Source organism: Centroberyx gerrardi, chromosome 1 (genome assembly GCF_048128805.1).
Source record: "Centroberyx gerrardi isolate f3 chromosome 1, fCenGer3.hap1.cur.20231027, whole genome shotgun sequence".
Lineage (NCBI taxonomy): Eukaryota > Metazoa > Chordata > Actinopteri > Beryciformes > Berycidae > Centroberyx > Centroberyx gerrardi.
This window is the reverse complement of record NC_135997.1, coordinates 5,727,036-5,744,174: the sequence shown is the minus strand read 5'-3', so window position 1 is coordinate 5,744,174 and position 17,139 is coordinate 5,727,036. Positions and strand designations below refer to the sequence as shown.

At 40.7% G+C, this 17,139-nt stretch overlaps 1 protein-coding gene across 1 annotated transcript in view; it reads left to right on the top strand.

The window, feature by feature from the left end:
• madd (MAP-kinase activating death domain) overlaps positions 1-17,125 on the top strand; it is a 53,474-nt gene extending 36,349 nt beyond the window's left edge. The window contains exons 21-34 of the mRNA XM_078286923.1: positions 1,479-1,582; positions 1,773-1,856; positions 2,623-2,775; positions 3,670-3,790; positions 6,046-6,166; positions 6,311-6,416; positions 6,534-6,644; positions 6,742-6,849; positions 7,023-7,187; positions 7,290-7,362; positions 7,816-7,922; positions 10,780-10,849; positions 13,872-13,918; positions 15,266-17,125. Of these exons, the coding sequence (XP_078143049.1) occupies positions 1,479-1,582; positions 1,773-1,856; positions 2,623-2,775; positions 3,670-3,790; positions 6,046-6,166; positions 6,311-6,416; positions 6,534-6,644; positions 6,742-6,849; positions 7,023-7,187; positions 7,290-7,362; positions 7,816-7,922; positions 10,780-10,849; positions 13,872-13,918; positions 15,266-15,379 (1,484 nt within the window). The 3' untranslated portion in view covers positions 15,380-17,125. The remainder of the gene's footprint in view (positions 1-1,478; positions 1,583-1,772; positions 1,857-2,622; positions 2,776-3,669; positions 3,791-6,045; positions 6,167-6,310; positions 6,417-6,533; positions 6,645-6,741; positions 6,850-7,022; positions 7,188-7,289; positions 7,363-7,815; positions 7,923-10,779; positions 10,850-13,871; positions 13,919-15,265) is intronic.
• Positions 17,126-17,139: the final 14 nt, after the last annotated feature.

Genomic DNA, 17,139 nt, shown 5'->3' with positions numbered 1-17,139 from the left:
GAGAAGTTGTTTGTTCCTCGTTTTAGTTCCATACCTAAACAGCAATTCCTGTCTTATTTTTATCCAGACTTGAGATGGCAACCAAACTTGGTGTGTTTTCTCCACTGCAAATGACAGTTTGCAGTGGAGTCTTCTAGCAGAAAATTGCAGGACATTACTATATGCCAGTTTTACTCAACTTTGTTAAATTAATTGCCAAAAAATGGGCTTACCCTACCCACTTTTTGTGGCTGCAACCTGAGCAATGTCTAGGAATGCGGTGGCCTCTGGAATACCAGTGGTTTCCAAAATGGGATCCAGAAACCTAGAAACTAACACATGTGTGGGAAGCTACTGTGTAAGGAATGATTCTGATATGTTTTATCCTCTCCACTTTTATCTCTCCACCTACACTATAGGCAGTTATGTAATTCTGTACGATATCAAATGTAACAGCAAAAATGTTCTCAGATGTCGCTATCTGGCACAGAATCTTGGGGTCTGTCACCTAATGCACATCTGTTGGGGGTCCTTGACATTAAAAAGTTTGGGTACCCCCATGCTATAGTTATTGGTTCAAGCAACACGTGTGTTTTTTTTCCAGGGTTTTTTTCCCTTGAGACCATGCATCAAGATGAACAGCAAGGAATAACTTCCCTGTCCTGCTCTTTAACCGTATTTTTTCCAGTTTCAAGTGACATGCTGTAAATGGTGTATTTACAGCCAATATTCCAGAGTTTGCTGGCATATTTAAAGTTTCATTAGAATTGTTTGCAAAATATTAAGTGCTGCAAAGAACTGAAAATTAAGAAGGGGCTTCAGCATCCGCCAAGCCACCATATCTACACCACTGAAGGTGATAAGTGACAAAAAGGAGAAATACAAAAAAAACACAGATGACAAACAGAAAAGGTCTCCTTATCTTTACTGTCCATCAGTTTGTCTGCATGCCTAACTGCCTGTGTCTGTTTGTCTTTTTTGTGTAACCTGGGCCACATTTGCAACATTAACTCAGATTTACTGTCGCGCTCTTGCAGTTTTGTTTTCATCTGTAATTTGTTCCCAACTTTATCGCACTCTCTGCTTGCCCCTTTGTCACTTCTCTATGTGGTCTCTGAAGGTTACTTTATGTGTTAGTTATTGTATTATAGTTATGTATTAGAATTAAGTTTTGCACAAGTAAAGTATTATATACAGAGTTGTGTAGACATGAAATAGAACAGGTTTTCTTAACTCTTTATATTGAAACTTTTGTTCATGTTGAATTTTTAGCTAGAAGCATTTTAGGCTCTTTAGGCTATTTCGTGAAAAGACGAAGATTAAATTACTTGCTTTTACAGATTTTTTGCTTTGTCACAACTGTAAGTGTTAATGTAGAGGCTTGGGCAGCATCAGTGTTGTACTGTGGTGGCTTCTTGAGTCGTGCGACGCACAGTAAGGTAAGAGTTCAGTATGGAAGTGTTCATGACAACATGCTGATCATTGTTTCTGTCCCACAGGGTCAGAAGGAGCAAAGCAGCAGCGTCCAGAGTTGACTGACACAGAGGAGAAGAAATCACAGATCAGTGCTGATAGTGGCCTCAGTGTCACCTCTGGTTCTCAGGTATGTTCCTACAAATGTCTGCCTTGCACAGCGCCCTAGAAACATGAACTGTGTTTAGAATGAGTAAACTTTTGAAGCAAAGATTAAGGCTACCAGAATCCCAGTAGCTTAGTTTTACTGTCTTGACTCTACTGTTCAGTTTGGTGCTGAACTCTTTTCTCTTTTTTCTGTTCTCTCTCTGGCTTTGCAGAAGAGTGACACAGAGTCCGTAACGAGCTCTGAGCCACCGATCCTGACGAGGAGCACCAGCCAGGACTCTGAGGCCAGCACAGTGGTAGGGCACGACCAACACAGAGATTATACACTTCACTCTTATCTCTTCCAACTCCATAGTACTTTACAGCAGAAACTCTTTAAGATTCCAGGGTCGTATTTTTGGCCTGCAGCATTTTAATCCCATACTTTCAGTTCCTTTCCTCCAATATCTCTAACAAAAGAAAAGATAAGTAAAAAATGAGGGTGGCAGGTTTAGCTTATCCTTAGCAGTGTGTTGTTGACCTGTTCTGCACAAATCACTGATAGCACCTTCCATTTGAGGACCACAATTAGTATTACTATGTTAGGTTATGGATTATTGCGTATATGAGCATAAGCATATAGATCTCTAATGCTTTCAAATGTACAGTTGAAAACAGCAGCATAAACAGATTTTTGTGCATAGAATGTGTGACCATGAATATGAATACTAAAAGGTGCATTTATACACTACCAGGCAAAAGTTTGGACATTTTTCTTTATTTTTACTATTTTTCCCATTTTAGAATAATATATTTTAGATTCTTTAAAGTAGCCGCCCCTTGCCTTGAAAGTCAAAGGCTTTAGAAAGAAATTCATACATAGCCGTCAACTTCACTATTTATATTTGTCTAAAAACCAAATTTCAAGCATTGAAGCATAAGCCTTTAGATCAAAATGGCTTTAAGATAATGAAACACATAGTACATTCAATCAGGTGTGACCAAACTTTTGACTGGTAGTGACCCTAATACACATCTCCATTTCTATATTGCTCTTACACCTGGATATCTGACTTGTTTTAGATCAGCAATAGCTCTGGAGAAACCCTGGGAGCCGACAGCGACCTGAGCAGCACGGCGGGAGACGGAGGGCGGGCGGCGCCTCATCTCGCCCAGTCCAGGGGAACGCTGTCCGACAGCGAGATCGAGACCAACCCGGCCACCAGCTCGGTGTTTGTAAGTTTAACAATCATTTGAAGTGAAATGTAGAATATTCAACTCTCGATTTCGATTGAGCTGACTCAAAATGATGATTGACTTTCAGTTAGCTGTCGTAGACGTCAGGTTGGCATAGTGAATAGAGATACTGGCCTTCAGCTGGAATGCCGGGTTCGAGCCCCTGTGACAGCAAGCATCCACCCTGCTGAAGTGTCTTTGAGTGAGACACTGAACCCATACCGGCTCCAGTGGCGCTGTCAGATACTTGACCCTGACCTCTGACCTCCGTGTGGAGGGAGAAGGGAAAAGAGAATTTCCCCTCAGGAATGTTTAATAAAAAATCTCTAGTTACCACTGGTATTCAGGCATATTTTTCCTCACTCTATTCACTTGTATGTGTTGGATATGAGAAGCTTGTCTGAAAATTATGCTTTGTACACATACAGACTCCACCAAAGCAGATGATAAAATGTCTCCTCAGGCAAATTTTTCATCACGTTTTCGCCTGTTTGCAATTATTGATTTCAAAACAAAAGATTGGGCCTCATTTATCAAGAAAAATAAAGAGAGAGAGAGCTTTTTAAATATACACTATCAAGAAATTGATTATAATGAGTCTTTGGAAACAGTTGGCCTGCATATTTTGTGTTTTAAGTAAATAGTAGCACAGTATTTTATCAACTTTCAACCTTTTACACGTGGAAATATTAATAAAGTTGGCCATTGTTTCTATATCTATTCCGTTGCATAGCTTGTGTGTAGGGCCAAAGGGCTTTTATTTGTTAAAAGTGATACTGCAACTGCAAGAACTGCTTAAGTCGATCGTGAGAAATGTTTCTGTGTTTTCTGTAACAGTTTTGATTATGGCACCAGCAATCAGTTTGAAAACATAAGCTTCTCCTCTTTCCACAGGGAAAGACCCACAAGCTGAAACCAGGTGCAAAAGAACCTGCACCGGCTGTGGTGAAGGGGCCGCCTGCCCAGCCCATGGAGGACATCAGTATGAGGATCTACCTTTGCGAAGGCCTGCTAGGTATGTTCCACTTTATATAGTTAACATTGTACTCATGTCATAAACAGGAAACAGTCATATTGATAGTGCAGGATTACTTTTCATTTTCTACTCTTGAGAAACTGTGTAGAAGAATTTGGTGTGTTGTGATTGCCACCACTGAAGATTATCTTTTAATCACTTGTATGTTTACTTGTATGTTTTATGACTATAACTAAATTTAACTCAACACCAAACCTTAAGTTAAATCTGAATCTCTAAATATCTCTAAATATGTGAAAGCAAACCGGAAATAAAGTTCGTATGACATTTCAACAGAAACGTGTACAGCCTCACCCCCACAATCACAAGTCACAGTGAACGGATTATTGCTCACCTACTTGATTGCGCTAACGTACTAATTTTTTTGGGAAATGTAATTCTAAGCTTATCGGCAAGCTATAGGCTATGAAGTGGTGAGTAAATGAGCTTGGGTCATCTTTGTTTGTCCTCGCTCTCGTTCCCACGGTGTGGTCTCGCTCGCTCTCTCTCTTGTTTTTGCCATTAACCTCCTCACCTCTCGGCCTAACCCCCCTCCGCTCTCGTACTCCTCTTCTCTCCTGCTGCGCCTCCTGGGAATTTCTTCCAGGGCGTGATAAGAGCTCCGTTTGGGATCAACTAGAGGATGCTGCCATGGAAACCTTTTCTCTAAGTAGGGCTAATCTTTCGCCTTTGCCCTTTTTCTTATGTGTGTGGGGTGCAGCCATTGTTCACCCGGGCTAGCTCTCCTGTCTGTGTTTGGCCTTTGATGTGATGGATGTGCTTTTTGCTTTTATTCACTGAATTCCACCTCTCTCTCTCTGTCCTTCCCCCTGTGTTTGTTAGCATGAGATAGGGGTGGGCGATATGAAAATCTTACATCGTTTACATCATTTTTGTCATGATCGTGGCCATCATGATGTAATAGTCTACAATCCATGTGTAATTTTCATTCATTACTTTTGCTATAGCTGTTAACATTTGCTGCTTTCACCCTCCTTTCCATTTAACCTGAAAGCTTAGCGCTGCGTGGTTCAGCATCTTCTTTGAGTGCATGTTGCCTTCAAGTGCTGTGGGAAATATCATAATTGTGAGTTGAGTGCGCATGAATGGCCCACCAAAGTGGTTAATAAGAATGGAGAATGTTGGGATTTTCTATACTTGATTTAGCGAGATGTGACGTTTAGGGGGTGGAGATAATGGAAGCCGTGTCAACAACTGATATTAAAAGTGATGCATTTTATTACTGTATTATTGCTGGCATTCTTTGAAAATAATTAATATTATATTTCTATTGTCTTTTACTTTTAGTTGTCATGCATTTTTGTTTTTAAAAAATTTATTAAAACGTCACATTTCCTCTTTTAATTAGGCTGATGCAGCACAAAGTAGCAGCAGCAGCAGCCACCAAAAGAAAAACTACTTGTTGTTACAGCGTCAGATTTGTTATTTCCACCAAAGGCACTTGAAAGTTTATCAAGTTGTAATCAAAACTTCTGAACTTGGAAGAAGGAGCTTATGAAGAGCAGCACTTGAAGGCAGCATCACACACTGCTAGACAAGTCATTTGAGAAAGAAATACAAATGCTAGAGGTCTAGCAGAGGATGGGTCCTGTCGAAACAATTGAAATTAAGGTTTCAGGAGACAAGTAGACCAAAAGCTATGCGGCGCTTGTTTACCTTTTGAGACTAGAATTAATAAAATAGGTCTGAAAACCTATTTTGACAATCCTGATGTTATTTAAGTTTTACTTATTTTCTAACTTTTTTTTTGCTTGTTGGCATATATTTCCTTTAAAGGCTGCAAATGGATTACTGAACTGTTACCATTGGGGTTGAACTTTTCAGTAACTTGCAGCCTAGCTGTAGAAAGGCAAAATGAAAAGTATTGCTGTGCATATGGTGAATTAGGATAATATCTGAAAATACTGTGATATGAGATTTTGTCCATATTGCCCACCCTTACCATGAGATGACATTTTATCTGTTCAAAATAGGCAACAGAAGCCATTCATGCTCATAATGTGTGTATGAAATTGTGTGTGTGTGTGTAATATGCTGTTGATAGTTGCCCTGAAGGTAAATGCCTTTTATAGAAAGGCATTTAAATTACTCATTGAGTTTTTGGCCTGGGTTTGTATGCTTGTGACTACATATGGTAATTTGCAGTATGTGTTTGAATGAATCAGCTGTGTTGCTGATGTAAGTGTTGGTCTTTGCACATTTTGGGACATAAGCTACATGTGTGATGTCTCCAGGTAAGGAGCGCTCCACGCTGTGGGACCAGGTCCAGTTCTGGGAAGACGCCTTCTTAGACGCCGTCATGCTGGAGCGGGAGGGCATGGGGATGGACCAGGGGCCGCAGGAGATGATTGAAAGGTTAAACATGGTTTCAGTTTCATGTGTTTGCCTTTCGACTTTCTAATCATTCTAACTAACAGAGTAGCCTTTCTTATTTCAAGCCCTACATCTAGAACTACTAAAACTCACTTGTTTTTCTGTGTTGTATTTGCTTCAATACAGATACTTGTCACTAGGAGATCATGACCGCAAGCGTCTGGAGGACGATGAGGACAGGCTTCTGTCGACCCTGTTGCATAATATGATTGCCTACATGCTAATGATGAAAGTATGTCTCTTTGTCATTGTAATCTTTGTACAGTCAGATTATGGACCTATGCCCTTTTTGATTGTTTTCCTCCAGATTTGCCATGGCTCATCAAGGATTTTGTTTCTCTTTGTTCAGGTGAACAAAAATGACATCCGGAAGAAAGTGAGGCGTTTGATGGGGAAGTCCCACGTTGGCCTCACACACAGCCAAGAGATCAACGAGATGTTGGACAAACTGGAGCATATGGTACATATCTGTCCCTTTGGCAAAAATGTTTTTTTCAACTGGCTAGTTTAATTCAAGGAAGGTAAGGAATTCTGCATCCTTCTGTGCCGTCTTTCAGAACGGCCGTGAGCTGTCCATCAGGCCCAGTGGGAGCCGTCACATCAAGAAGCAAACATTTGTTGTACATGCTGGCACTGATACCACAGGCGACATCTTTTTCATGGAGGTATGCAAATGTTTGACTGTATGCGTAATTCATCCTCTCATTAAAAATAGAGCTCTTGGAACTAAATCGCGAAATGTTATATCAGAATATCTGGAATCTTCCCTAAAGTTTCCCTTTCGAGCATGTTGTGGTTTGTTTGGAGGAATAATCCTCCCTCACCAACTTCTCCACAGGTTTGTGACGACTGCATAGTCCTGCGCAGCAACATTGGCACAGTTTACGAGCGCTGGTGGTACGAGAAGCTGATCAACATGACCTACTGCCCCAAGACCAAGGTGCTGTGTCTCTGGAGACGCAACGGCCAGGAGACGCAGCTCAACAAGTTCTATACCAAAAAGGTCAGAATCGCTCTCCTTGTGCATCCCATAATTTTATTCACTCTAGTGGTACGTCAGTAATACAGTACAGTAATACAAACTGCTTTCCTCTTTGCATTCCAGTGTCGTGAACTCTACTACTGTGTGAAAGATAGTATGGAAAGAGCTGCTGCTAGACAGCAGAGCATTAAACCAGGTATGGAATAAGTGTGTGTGTGTTTGTTGACTATGTCCTATTTCACATCAATATCAAAGATATTTTTGGTCAAAAATGGCTATCCAGCAAATGATTAAAAGTTTTTGACGAGACCTTGCAGTCTTTTCTAAGAATGACATTATGGGTATACTGTACTGTACTTTTTTTTTTTTTTTGGCTTTTTAAAATTAGATTTGAGCTTTCATCTCATTTCAAAATCATTCAAAACAACCTTGGGGATTCTCAAACTTGACGTGACGCAAAATGTAAATTCCCAATTAGATACAAGCTAAAAAATGGCTACGCTCTTTGTCATATCCCCAGTGGTGTGTAATGCAGGTTATTTTGATTGCTTGTTTTGTAATAATTGTGTGTACTTTGACTATTGAGATAGATAGCAAGTTGCGGACTTGGTATCCTTCCTAGCTCCTAACCCATGTTTCCTTCCCTCAGGTCCGGAGCTGGGCGGCGAGTTCCCGGTTCAGGACATGAAAACTGGCGAAGGCGGACTGCTGCAGGTCACACTGGAAGGAATCAACCTCAAATTCATGCACAGCCAGGTAGGAAGCCAGTACACCAGACAAACAGCGCTGTACATCTCACACAGGGGCATGAAGAGAATCCCTCTAACTCCTGATGGCTTTGTGGCCATGAGTTCACCCCCTTCTCAACCTCCCTCCGCCCATCTCCCGCTTGTCTCTCCCATTTGTCTCTCTGTCATTTCCTTTCATCTTGTGGCTCTCTTCCTCTAATGTCCACATGAAATAAAAATGTTACAGTGACTGAAAATGTTAGAGGTGACTGATGACAAAATGTTTATGATTGGCGTATGCTTCATACCTGTAGTTTTATACTGAATTCTGTTGTTGTTGTTTGGCAGGGAACTTAGAGGAAGAATTCCTGTTTGTGCTTTTGCTTTTTTTGATTTGCTTTAATCAGTTTCAGTTTGTGTGTGTGTGTGTGTCTGTCTGTCTGTCTGGGTGCATGTGTTTCAGAAAATATGAACACATCCTTCCACACAAATTTCTGTTGATATTCGTGGCGCCCAAAACCTTATGTTCATCTATGTGGGAGGAAATGAAAAGTGTTAATGTGTGTGAGTGTGCTACGCATCAGTGGTAAGACAGAAGACCTTGAGCAAAGACTTTTCATTAATAATTGGCTATTTTATAGCAACTTTCATTTTTAAGTTTGGACCCTTGAACATACTCATGTGTTTTACTGAACATCTTCATAATTAGTGACAGTTGGGGTTCTTGGCCCTGTTCTGGTGTCCATGTTTCCCAAGGTTAGGACATGAGGCTGTGATTGAACAATATATTAAAACAGTGTAAAAAGTGACCATGCTGAAAGGTCATTAGCATGGTCCTGTTACTGTTAATAGACCATATTGTCCATATTGGACATAAAAAAAACATAAGAATGTGATGGCAGCTGTTATCAAAGAGTAATGTCACCCTATACAGTTCTGTTTTAGCTGCTGTTGTAGCATCAAAACAGATTCAGAAACTACATACCAGGGCTGAAAGATATTGACAAGAAATCTAATTGTGATTATTTGACAGAATATTGCAGCTGCGATTGAAACTGCGATTCATATCATCGCAAGTTTTTCATACATTTTTTAGAACTTTAAAATTGTTTAAAGAAAAGTGATTGTTAAAAAAATAGATGTCAGTGTGCAGGATTTACTGAGTTTGAGTATGATGAAAGGTTTTCACCAATATTGTACTTGATGCAGCTCTAAAACACCTTCCAAAATCCATTTGGACGCCCCTCTCTCTTAAGCAATTTAGTGCAGCCTAAAGTTTATATTGGGAGTTTGATTTTATTTGATTTCGATTAATTGCTCAGCTCTACTACATACCTCATCAAGCATCCTCCATCTTTAAGCCGATTTCTCAACTACAAAAATAATTGAAGTTGGGCGTTGCTACATGCAATCACTGTTATGACTATTGCCTGCTTTTTCTCGCTGCTTCTGCTTCTGCTACCTTAGGCCCTCTTTGGCTCAAGTTGAAGTTTTTTCGCTTTATATTGCAAGGGGTAGAGTGCCTCGCTTATAAAAGTTACTTGATTGCTATACAAGCTCAATTCAGTGAAGCTATAGGACTCTCTCATTGTACTTCACCACATTACTGAAAACGATTTACATTAGCAGCTACGCTTCAGTTCTTAGATCGTATGAAGCACGGGTATTTGCAGATCGCCTCATACAACCTATATCGCCTTCATGGGTAGTTTCATGGTTGATTGTGCAATAACAGTTTCACCGACCCCTCAGCAGGAGCTTTATCTAGCACCGGTTGCCATCAATATGAAAATTGTATTAAAATAGAAAATGTGCTGTGAAATGAGTGAGCGGTGGGTCCGGTCCCGGGCAGTGTTGCGGTGAGATGGTGTCGGAGGTGACATCCCGCTTGGTAGTGGACATTACTGTACGGCAGTGACCGGCCTCATCTATCTGTTCTGCTGTGTGAGCAAGTGGTGTTGGTGCCAGCCCTTGTTGCTGGAGGAGGAGGCATGGAGGGCACTGGGGGGCTGAGATGTATAAAGTCCAGGAAAACGAAAGGTGAATCCAGCTCTCAAAACCCTAGTCAAACCTCTAGTCCTCTTTTTCCTAGTTTCTAGTCTGGGGCTGATTCTCTTGTGACGGGTTTTCATTGGCACTGGTAACTATTCATAGATATTCATTGAAATCCGTACGAGGCTCCTGCGGATAGTGCCCTCTCGGAGTGTCGCCGAGTGTTTGTGCTCTTCTGTCCGATAATAATCCAAATCATTTCTCTCCCATGCTCTCTCCCCCTGCAAGGAGCGGAAGGTACACAACCTCTGCTGTGTTTGCTTATTAGCGGTTACATTTTATTGGGTTCCTTTTCTTTTCTCTTTCTCTCTCTTTTTCTTTTTACTGTTGTAGCTGTATGGCAAATCTAATTTTGTGTCTTTGTCTACGTTTTTATATGGAAATTCCATGTATGCATTATATGGGCCATATTACATATCATTGAGCATAAAAAAGAAACATTGCGGTATCCAGCTACCTTTGCTGTTGACATCCAAATATAAATATCTTCCAATTACTAGTTCCATTTACCAGTAATACTTTACTAATGAAACAAGTCATCTTGAATTAATTTGAATGTACAACTCATCCTTTGACCAAACTTTACAATGCATTTCTATTCATTTAACCCCTGCCCATGTATGCGTTTGATCATGGAAACTTCCCATAGTGTGCTTTTTTCTTTTGTTAGCAGTTAAAAGCTTGCATTCCATGTGCAGTTGTTTTATTTTACCTTTCATACTGAATAAAACAGATTTAACATGGTTATTTTAAATATGAAGTGTTTAATTTCAGCCAGTGTTGTTGAGTTAATAATGTTCTGTCTTGTTTTGTTTGTTTTTTGTTTGTTTTAGGTTTTCATAGAGCTGAGTCACATTAAAAAGTGCAATACAGTGAAGGGAGTCTTTGTCCTGGAGGAATTTGGTAATTACACCATCTATTGATTCTAGGCCTGTACTCGGCACGGCAGTAACTCAGCTTCATGGCGAAATTATTGACAAGAGCTAATAAGGGTTCAGTAAATTGGATACTCGCTCTCCTCAAGGAACAATAAGCCACTGATGGCGGTAGTTATTTAAAGTGAGCGATGAATTCCTAAGAGGATATTGGCATCTTTGAGTCATGTGGGATTGTTGAAATTTTAAACTAGCCAAAATTTTCCCAGCCTCGTGTTGGTAGTGGAGAAACAGGATTGTGGAGAGAAATATTAAGTCAGTGCAGTCAAAAGCACAAGCATGAAGACAGGTAGGCTACTTCTTTACTTTTTTTTGGTTTCTTTTGCTATTTATGTGTGAATTTCACAACAAAAATGCATATGAGGCAAAAGTAGAAACTGTCAGCTTTTAATTTTTTTTAATTTACCATCGTTGAAAAGGCATTGAGGCATAGAGACAGATTATCTTATAGTGAATAAACGTCATTCAACCCTTTGAATGCTGACTACACCTTTACAGGTAAAGGTGAAGTTGCATCTACAACACTCCATTTTAAAGGAAAGAGAAAGTAGAGATCCCATGTTTCCAGCTTTGTCACATGTCAGCTAGCTGACAGAAATATAAACAATTAGATGATGAACCCTGTTGGTAAATTTTTTCCCCATGTGATAATTAGATAATTATTTGACTTGAGAGTAGTGGAAATTTCCCAACACATAAGCAAAACCACCGCTAGTACTTAACATTTTTAAAATTTTGGGCTATGTCTTGCCCATGACACATAAAAAATGATTTGGTGTTGATTTACGTTTACCTGTTGACATCACCTGGCACCAAAGATCAGCCAATAGCAGATGGCAATTTCATCTTTTTAGCATTAGATTTCACAGATTTGGGTTTGGGGTTTAGTTCCTCTTTATACTCTCTATCATATGTGGATGCTGGTGATGAACGCAAATTAGAGGAGAAGCTTCAGCAACAAAACTCTTAATGCATCAAAACTGCTTTGAATTTGTTCCTCACTAGTATTCACTGGATGCTCATTAGGCCAGCACCGAAACGCAGCCCCATTGTAACTCAATGTGATTTCAGCTGGAAGATGAACTCTGCCCTACATTGCTCTGGTGCAGGCAGAAGTGCATCATGGGTGACTCTCATGGACAACATTGTCTCGGCTCTGACCTAGAGCAACATCGAAAAAACTCAACCCTCCTTCCACCATACACAAGTTATAAATGGGTTTTTTTAGCAGGCAAATTTTCCACCTATTTTCCCCATTAAACCCTGTGGAATATTTATCGAGGAGGCACTCTACTGTTTGAGTGACCCTGTGCTATTTGAGCAGTGGTCCTAAAAGGGTGATGATTCGCTGCTGCTACAGTGACAAAGGGCCTGGACATTTTGTCATGAAGTCAACCATGTATTTCACAGAAGCCATGCCACAATCATGTTTAAAAAAAGACCACGATTAAAAGCTGACAGTATATACTGTACATATGCATAATTTGATGGGAAATAAGCAGATGAGAATCAGCAACTCAAGCTCACACTGTTGTGCTTTTCACTGTATTTGTTCTCATTCGTGTTGCTGAAAAATTCTGTCTTTATTCTTTTGATTTTTCATTATTTTTTTATTAAAAAAAACAACAACCTCAGGTCCATGTGAAAATTGATTCTAGGTTGGTCAGGTGGTCTGCAGTCAGCTGTATTGAGTAGGGAAAGTAGAAAAAAGCAACGCCAAGTTAGTTTTGTAGCTTATTTTGGGTTGACTGGTGTCCACTGAACTCAGCCTGTGTGGTGTTTGTACTGAGACTGTAATAAGAAAGAGTATGGAAAGGTTAGTGCACCTTTTATATTGCTTAGGAAGAAATCACATATGACAAGCTACTGCATCTGATTTATAGAGGTTCAGGTTTGTTAGAGAACATCGACGGGACTAGCCCATCCATCTCAGTGCCAGGCTGGGTTACTGCCGCGTCTATGTGCTGCTTTTGTAATGTTGCCCTCATCTTTGCCACTATGAAAACCTTCATTCTCCAGCAGGTAAAGTGTTGTCACCTTTCTCCTTTCTTATTCAATTTATTCTCTGTAGAATATACCTCCGTCAGTCCTTCCATTACTTTTGCAGAACTCTTTCTTTACTGTACCATGTGGCTTGAGTCTTCCTCTGCTTCCTTCATAACCTGCTCTTTGTTTGGAAATCACCCCAGACCCCATCTCTCGTGTTCCTCATGCTTTGACAGTCTGCCTTGGTACCCCAGCAAGTGGACTTTTTGGTGGGACTGTTTGGGGGAGCAGAGGGGTTAAACTTCCCCAACCCCCTCACCTGTCCAGACCTCAGCCCCTCATCTATGCTATGGGTTCACGGTTACTAATGAAAAGTCAATCTGTCCTATGGACAGTGACATGGTCCTTGGTCAAAGGATTTGGGCCTCTTTTAGCTGCTTTTCTGTGATGTCTTTAACCTTTCAGTTCATTGGGGGGGGAAAGGGTGAGGGATTGTCCTTATTATTTCTTTTTTTCCCTTGTTTTTTGTTATCCGTATTTGAAACTCCACAACATGTGCAGTCTCTTGTTACGTACTTTCAAGCCATTCGTGTTTTTATTTGTCCCTTTCCGTGGGCCACGAATGTCCCTCTCACCAACAATCACCTGCTGTTCAGATTTAAATTGTTTTGCATATATAAACAGTTGAACCTGTTCATTAGCTATTGTATTTGGGCAGGCTATAGTAGATTGACTCTACTGAAAGCTTTTGAAAGCTCATGATACGAACCCCAAAGTAGAAGAGCCACCGTTGGCCCCATCCTCCTCTCTGATCTTCTACTCTGATGCTAAATGCGATGCTGACTGTTGTTGTGGACTCTCTTGGCCCACAGCTCATTTTGCACCTTGTTGTAATGTGAAAGTGCATTACATAAACACCCCTGCAACCCCTAGCTCTCAAACATTAACTCGTTGGGGTTCCTACTGCCTTTGAATTCTTTGTTTTGTCTCTTGCACCGGCATAGTTCCTGAAACTAAAGAAGTGGTGATCCACAAGTACAAGACCCCCATGGTGAGTTATCTGTTCCTCTGTCAGAGTAAATGCTATGCCAGGGCATGTAATAGTCACCAGGTGTGCACAGCAGAAATGTGCCTCAGAATATTTGACATTTGCATCTGAAATGCATGGCAGACGCCACTTTGGAGGTACGCTCTGATTCAATTCCCTTTTGGAAAATCATCCATGATATTAAGTTTGAAAACTGAAGGCCCAATCTCCAAGGAAGCAGTCAACACTTTATTTGAAAAATTGCGAGTTTAGTCTCTAGAGAGAGGCCTTTTGCCTGCCTCTGTATTCTGATTAAAGGACCGCTCCGACTTTTTATGAGTTTGACCCATTGGTCATCTTAACCAATATGTGACGAGAGGATTGGCACCAAAATCATCTCTGAGTCTGCTAGATAGCTGTGTTTAATGCGCATGTTAACACTTTAGCATACAGTACGATAAGCAGTCATAGCCGACTAGCATTATACTTAGAGTGAGAAAATAAGAACTTGTAGCAGCTCTGGCTGGACCTGCCATTTTTAGGGGATTGGTAACAGAGGCAAAAAACGAAAGCGAACTTTAGAACTAGTTTCAAAAGATGGCACAAGCATTCTCTTCCCAAGAGACTTTGAGTGTAACTTTTGTTTACACAGGAAGTGAGCAAAGTTAGCCAGACAGCTAAAGTGTTTGCCTTGTTGAATTATATCACACTTCATTAATGATGAAGATTGAGATTTTGTTTTCAGAAGTTACAAATCTACAGGCCAACCAAATTTTGGATTAATATAAGGTTTATCCTCATACTTTAGTAATCGTAGGCAACTAGCGTTATCCAAACATATTGTATGCTAAAGCGTTAGCATGCGCACTGAACAGAGCTATCTACCGGAGACACAGAGATGATTTTGGCGCCAATTCTCTCGTCAGATATTGGGTAAGGTGACCAATGGGCCAAATTCCCAAAGTCAGTGTTGTCCTTTAAAAATGAATCCTTTAAAAAAAAATAAAAAAATTCAGTCATGTCAACACTCCAAAATCACTCCTATTGTGAGTACTAACTGGTGCTAATACACTAGGTTACAGTACCGAGAAATGGCTAAAAGACCTTGAATTGGCCATCAATTTAGTGCCAACTACGGACGACTTAATGACTCGGCATTTTGGCACTCTTGAAATTCACATGAAGTATGCAAACTGCTCTGTTGGAGACTGGGTCAAACATAAAAAGCTAGATGACCAAACATAGCCCCTCTTCTAGCTTGGTTCCATGTGTTTTGTTTTGTTTTTTTACAGTAACTTCCACAGCCGTAACGTTACACATGTGGAACTGGGCCCAGACTTCTCTCCTCATGGTCATCTTTTCCTTCCACAGGCACATCAGATCTGTTACTCGGTCCTCTGCCTTTTCTCCTACGTGGCGGCAGTGAAGGGGAAGGAGGCGGAAGGCAAGCCCAAGCTTCTGTCGCCGAGACCCCTTCCCAGCTAGTCGACGCCCCTGCACCCTCACTCTCCCCCCGCCCCGCCCTCCCGCCCTCGGTGTGCCTCTCTACTTGCAATGGCATCTCAGTTCTGTAACCTTTAGACTTCTGACAATCCCTAACTTTATTCTAAGCACACAACTTTTGCTCCTTTATCCTGTATGTACAGCGTAAGAAAAGACCCTCTCTAGACCCCTGTGTGTAGATGTGTTTGACCCTGGTCTGTGGTTATCGTGTAAATACTTCCAAACCCTCACCGCCGCTGTCCTAACGACCATACCGGCTAGCTATGTGTTTACCCGCTCCTTAACCGGGGAGAAACGAGTCCCCCGATCTCTTCTCCTTCGTGAAAGTGTGGTCCTCTATTGTTCCCGCTGCCAAGACCCAACTGTTTTTAACGATAGGAGACGTGAGGGACGGTCATGAGGCGCAAAGTGCGTGCAGGTCCCACGCACAGCCTTGAGATTCACTACAGAGTAGCTTCGCCCTCCAACCCCACTCCCGTACGACTGTGTGAGTTATTCTGTGCTACGTGCTACTGTAAAATTCCAGTCTGTCCAAGTTTAAAACTGGTGAAACATTTAGAAGAGCCTCTTGTAGTGCCGGATGTCCCATTCTGAAAATGCTACTGTACACCGCACCGGAGCACCGCATGTAAACGCTTCTTGAGGGTTTCGTCGTTTTGAGCCCTAAAATACTGTGAGTGGTCTAAGATGTGTTCTCTTGCCCTAGCTTGCCCTGTGAGGCTAAATTACTGTTCTAGTTCTACTGTAAAATTTCTTGTCTGTGGTCTGCTGTTATCAATTGCATGTTATTATAAGGATAAAAAAATAAATATTATATATATATTTCTATATATAGTATTTATTTAATATATATATATGCTGTACATTTCTCAGAATAAAATGTTACAAACTGTTTATTCGCTAGATGTGCAATACTTGGTAGTTAGCCATTGCCAGAGCCAGGTTTTAACAAGTTACTGTCTCACTGGCTTTCAGAGTGAAGAATGTAAGAAAGGACTACATTTTTTTTCTACAGTACATATTGATTGAAGTGAATATGATGACTTAAGTGTGACATGACTGTGTTTGGAGTTTGTCTTATAAACGTGTAAGCCTACTGCCGTCAAGCCCTGCTGTAGTTGTTTCGTCCATGAGGAGATGCATCAAGTCTTAATGTTGTTTCTGTACTGTAATAGTAAAGAACTGTTGAATCTGGTCCCATCGCTGGCCCATTAACTTTCACGGTGTGAGTGTGTGTGGGTTTGTGCGTGCATGTGCATTCATGTAGTGAACCGTTTGTTTCTCCAGATCAGCAATATATCAATACAGCTATATCACTGGAAGATGTTTTCTTTTGTTGTTGACATGGCTTTTATTTTTAGTAATTAAACTGTGCAGAGGAAATAATCAGTAGGATGTTCACAAGATGCTGTTATTTTAGTTGTTACATTAATGAATAGCACCACACATGGGTGTAAATAGAAAAGAGCTCAATGAGAAGAAGCGTCTCATCGAGTCTAACCCTAACCCAAATTGGTTTGGGAATGGGATACAGCGCTTTCTGCTTGAGTTAAAGACATTTTTAAACTGGATTATTAAGCCCATCCCTGTCACTAGCCTGCTGCTGTAAACAGAGGGAATAAATGAAATGAGATGCCAGGTGTAAGTATTTCAGTATTTGAAAAATTATTTATAGAATATGTACAGCTTTGGCAATATCATAATAAAGTTGTCCCAAATGAAGCTCCATTTTGTGCACTGTT